Source organism: Sinocyclocheilus grahami, unplaced genomic scaffold (assembly GCF_001515645.1).
Source record: "Sinocyclocheilus grahami isolate Dianchi unplaced genomic scaffold, SAMN03320097.WGS_v1.1 scaffold117.1, whole genome shotgun sequence".
Lineage (NCBI taxonomy): Eukaryota > Metazoa > Chordata > Actinopteri > Cypriniformes > Cyprinidae > Sinocyclocheilus > Sinocyclocheilus grahami.
Genome location: NW_015505296.1, coordinates 1,003,596 through 1,008,733, shown reverse-complemented (window position 1 = coordinate 1,008,733; position 5,138 = coordinate 1,003,596). Strand labels below are relative to the sequence as shown.

Below are 5,138 nucleotides of genomic sequence, written 5' to 3'. Positions count from 1 at the left end.
CTTCAGAAATCATTCTAATATGCTGATTTGCTGCTCAGAAAACATATTGTGTTGAAAACAGTTGGGCTGCTTAATATTTTTGTGGAAATATGATACTTTTTTCAGTATTCTTTGATGTATAGAACGTTCAAAAGAATATAATTTATTTTATTTTTTATTCACGTTTGATCAATTAAATTCATCCTTGCTGAATAAAAGTATTATTATTTTGAGTGGTAGTTACTGTAATTGTCTTGCTAGTCCCCATAGTTTAGTTGAAGTTACAATGTACCAAATGTTTTATAAGCGGGTCTGATTATGATTGAAGAAAGTAATTTTTGCTAGTAGTGACGTGACATGTGGCCAAGTATGGTGACCCGGTACTTGGAATTAGTGCTCTGCATTTAACCCATCCGAAGTGCACACACACAGCAGTGAACACACACACACCGTGAACACACACCCGGAGCAGTGAGCAGCCATTTTTGCTGCGGCGCCCGGGGAGCAGTTGGGGGTTCGGTGCCTTGCTCAAGGGCACCTCAGTCATGGTATTGAAGGTGGGAGAGAGTGCTGTACATTCCCTCCCCCACCTACAATCCCTGCCGGTACGAGACTCGAACCCGCAACCTTTGGGTTACGAGTCCAACTCTCTAACCATTAGTTATATAGTTAGTTATGCTAAAAGTTGAGTATTTGCATATGCATATAAGTTTAGTACATATTTTTGTTAAGTCTAGTGGTAACATTTTCAGTGTTTTGGGGTTCTGTTTTTATTAAATACTAAAATACTACAAAAGTTCATCAGTGGATGTATATCAAAGATATTTGTTAACTGATGAGGTTTTCATTGGGTGATTCTTAAAGGGATAGTACTCCTTCAGTTGCTGGTCCCCATTGAATTCCATAGTGTTTTTTTTCTTCTTCTTCTTCTTCTCCATACTATGAAAGTCAGTGTGGACCAGCAACTGAAGGTGAACTATCTCTTTAAACCAGTGGTTCCCAACCCTGGTCCTGGAGGCACCCCAAAACTGCACATTTTGCATGTCTCCTTTCTCTGACACACCAATTTCAGGTTTCAGGTTCAGAGCTGATGATCTGAATCAGGTGTGTTTCATTAAGGAGACATGCAAAACATGCAGTGTTGGGGTGCCACCAGGACCAGGGTTATGGAACCACTGCTTTAAACCATCAATGGCCCCAGTCCATCCCTGACTGTGGATATTGCGTACCACTGCCATCTGGTGGTTAGAAGCTGTATTGTTCCATATAACTGGATAGCTTGGATTTACTGAACTAGAGGCTTCTCAGTTAGGAATATGAGTGGCATGACCAGAGGAAGAGAAATCAGTGAAGAAAACTAATTTGTGCTTTAAGCCTCTTTCATATATAGAGCTCTCTCTCATGTGTCAAGTTTCAGTACATGTATGCGCAAATGCATTCTGGGAGAAATGAGTGGCGAGAAATCCCGGCAGCCCTTTATCCTTCTTTAAGTAAAGTCACCTTTATTTATATAGCGCTTTATACAATACAGATTGTGTCAAAGCAGCTTTACAGTGTTAAACAGGAAAAATGTGTGCTGATAATGTGAGAGGACAATAGAAAACAGTTATTTTATCAGATCATTGTTGATTCAGTGATGTCATCGTCCAGCTCAGTTCAGTTCTCTCCCAGTAGTGTCTGTGCAGTCAAGTCAACAATGTTGCCAGAAATTGTGTTCCCAACCAAGCAAGCCAAAGGCGACAGTGGCAAGGAACCAAAACTCCATGGGTGACAGAAATGGAGAAAAAAATCCTTGGGAGAAACCAGGCTCAGTCGGGGGGCCAGTTCTCCTCTGGCCAGATGAAACCAGCATGGTGTGGTTTAATTCCAGGCTGCAGCACACATCAGATTGAACAGATTGAGCTGACAAGGTCTTCACAGAGGATCTGTCTCAAGGGTTTGTCTAGTTGACATGGTCTCTGCTGACATTCAGGGCTGTAGAGATCGTCTCTAGGTGCTGATCCACCATCTAGACTGGATACGGACTGGATCCAGGTGACTTGTACTGCTTTTCCACTGGGGCTGGTGCCAGAGCTGAAACCAGTGCTCGGCCAAGACTGGCACTCGTTCAGAACCGGCTCATGTTTCCACCAACCTGTGACCGGAATCGCTTGTTATCTCTTGCGGAAGAAGAGTGTTGATCTCTTCTGCTGACCACTGCTGAACTGATATATTTAATTGTTGTTGTTAATGTTATTAATTTACCCGAACTCCGACGGCTTTTAAATATAGGCTTGTTCGAGATGCATCGGCATCCCAATTGAGCTCCGGCTCTGGACCAGCCTCGGTGGAAAAGCGGTATTAGAGGTCTGCACGGACTTTAAACTGAAGCCCGAACCCGGCCCGTACCCAAGATCGTCTGACCCGACCCGAGCGGCACTGTTAAATTTAGAGCCCAAATCCGAAATTGATTTTTCAAAAAGAATAGACAGACTTTTTAAATATGCTGTATTTCATGATTGCATGCAACGGTCAGACAAATACATGAAAAGAAACAGATTAATCAAGGCTCACAGACAGTTCAGCACACAATTTTCAGTTATGAAACTTCTGCCGAGTTTTTTAATGGTTGTAACGACAAGATCATAATTCTTCCACTATGCAAAATAAGTTTTCCTAATTGCTGTATCGCAATCATTGCTCACAACTTGCTAGCTAATGTGCACGTGCCATTTGTCGTGCTGTGACAGAGAGGCCGCTAGAGCAGGCACAAGAGCAAAACAAGTTAAAAAAAAATTGCCTATACACGCACACGTTATAAGGAATAATCCACAGCTAGCAAGTGCCTTAAAAGATTTTTCTGTACGACTGACGAGAGGCAAAGTTTAAAAATTACGGTAATTTTCATCAGTTATAGTTTGTTAGCATTCTGCCTGATTTAAATCAGACACAGAGATGAAGTAGTTACGGTAAGATCACATTTATTTGAAATAATTAATTATATCATTTATTTGAATTAATTAGCAAGAGAGGGGGGTGTAAGTTGCGTGTGTGAATTACCTGTGTCTGCACGTCTTTTTCTACAAGCAATGAAGCTTAGTTACTTCAAAAACAGAGATTTTACCACCTCATTGCTGAGAAATATAATGCAGTGGGTCAGTATAGAGCTCTGAAGAGCTAAACCATTCAGGTTATTACCATAAGTAATTAGCAAGAATTTAAAATGTATATGATGTTTAATAGGGAGCCAGTGCAGTGTTGACAGAACCGGGATAATATGGTCGTACTTCCTGCTTCTAGTAAGAACTCTAGTTGCTGCATTTTGGACCAGCTGGAGTTAGTTTATTAAGTGCTTGATGCTAGAATAAAACAGATTTTTCTTTTTGTTTAAAAGTAGAGGCTCTCTTCTTTTTTTTGATGTATTGCATGTTCAGATATTCATAAAACAAAATATTCTAGGGGCCATGAAACTTTTGTGAAAATCATCAAAAATGCTGGCGGTGGCTGGCAACACTTTTCAAAAATGCTAATGGGAAAGAGTTAATTATGATAGAGGAGAGAACTAAGCATTCAAACATCTGCTTGCACTTTAAGCCTGTGGCTGTGATATTAAGTTTATTTCGATTTTGGCTTCTAAAGATTATAAAAAAGAAGATATGAGGTAAAACTATTAAAAACTAGCCACGTGTCATCTAGTGGAACTCGCATTTGTTCCACCCTAAAACAAGCACAATTTGTGATTGTTGTCAAATGCTGTCTTTACTAGGTGCTCCGATTGATCGGCTACCGATCACTATCGGCCGATAATCGCATTAGGATGTTTGATCGGCGGTCTCTAAAAAGGCCGATCTCATAAACCGATCTCAAGCTTATGACGTGCCTGCCGTCAGAGGTTTGGCATGTCAGTCAGTTTGGTCAGTCTCTGTCCAGCGCGGCTTAAATAATTATAATGTGAGGTACAATTCATATTTCTTCATTAAATAACCTATAAAGTCATTTGAAAACTTCTGTGAGACGTAATTTCACAAACCGCGTTAGTGAATCACTGCATGCGTTCTCGTTCTCTCTCAAAATGCGCAAATGGCTTCAAATCACATTCCGTCTGCATTAAGAGAGCTGCACGCAGCACAGTTGACACAGGAATTGTCACTTGTACAATTGAGGCATTGTCGCGTCATCACTAAAGTTTATAAATTGCATTTCTTTCTAATTCCTGCCAGTGTTTAAACCATTCAGCTTCTCGCACGCTCTCCAGCACACTTGCGTGTGTGTATGCGTACGTGGTGCATTTATTTTTCCGCGCTCATGTTAACGGATAAAGCATTCACACTGCACACAGTTGCGGTCCGGCAGTGCGTTCCAGGAGCGGTGCGTCTGCAGCAGTGCAGAGATCGTTTTCACTGCAGACGCTGAATTAAAGTGACAGCGCATTGTTTGCGGTAAATATGAACATGAATTGACACGAAAATTGAGTAATTACACCATAAATGCATATAATTAAAGTCTACTGTGTTTCACAGTCAACACATAGGCTATGGCTTTTTGGCTAGGTTTAAAGGAAAAGAGCACTTTTAGATAAACAAGGCAATAATAGATGGCACTCGTGGAGGTAGGAAAACAAAGTTCTTTATGAACCGCAGGATTGCTGGTAATAAAGAATTAAATGCAAAAGAAAAGGCAGTAAAGCTGACTGTTTCTGTCAATGGTAAGTTTTAATTTAGAATGTTTGTGATAATGTAAGAAAAGTAGTTTAAATGTTTTGCCACTTGCTTGAGCAACTAAATATATAAAAAATTATATATAAAAGTAAAAAGCATTGAATAATGTGGTTCTTATATTTATTGCGTTTAAACAAGTCTATGAAAGATTGTATTAGCTACTGCACTGTGTAAAAAAAGAATCACAATGCTGAAAAAGCATTTTCAGTAACAATGTTTGGATTTGAAATCAAAATAATGGATAAATGTGTTTGTGGTAAACAGCCACGGATCAGTTGCAGACTCCTGTTTGAAAGCTGCTTCTGCACCACTTATGTACCGCACATGGACTGCATACGCACTGCAAATGGAGTATGTGTTGCTGTGTGTGTGCAACAATTGCACGATTGTCAAAACAAAAATGCAGTGCATAATCAAACATTTAGGAGATAAATATATAAATATATATAATGTCTAAAAAAA

At 39.9% G+C, this 5,138-nt stretch overlaps 1 protein-coding gene across 1 annotated transcript in view; it reads left to right on the top strand.

Annotated features, from left to right (window-relative positions):
* The window catches only part of LOC107589535 (calcium-activated potassium channel subunit alpha-1-like), a 287,488-nt gene that overhangs the window by 184,176 nt on the left and 98,174 nt on the right, over window positions 1-5,138 (top strand). The window contains 2 exon segments of the mRNA XM_016278007.1: window positions 844-885; window positions 2,442-2,466. Coding sequence (XP_016133493.1) covers window positions 844-885; window positions 2,442-2,466 — 67 coding nt within the window.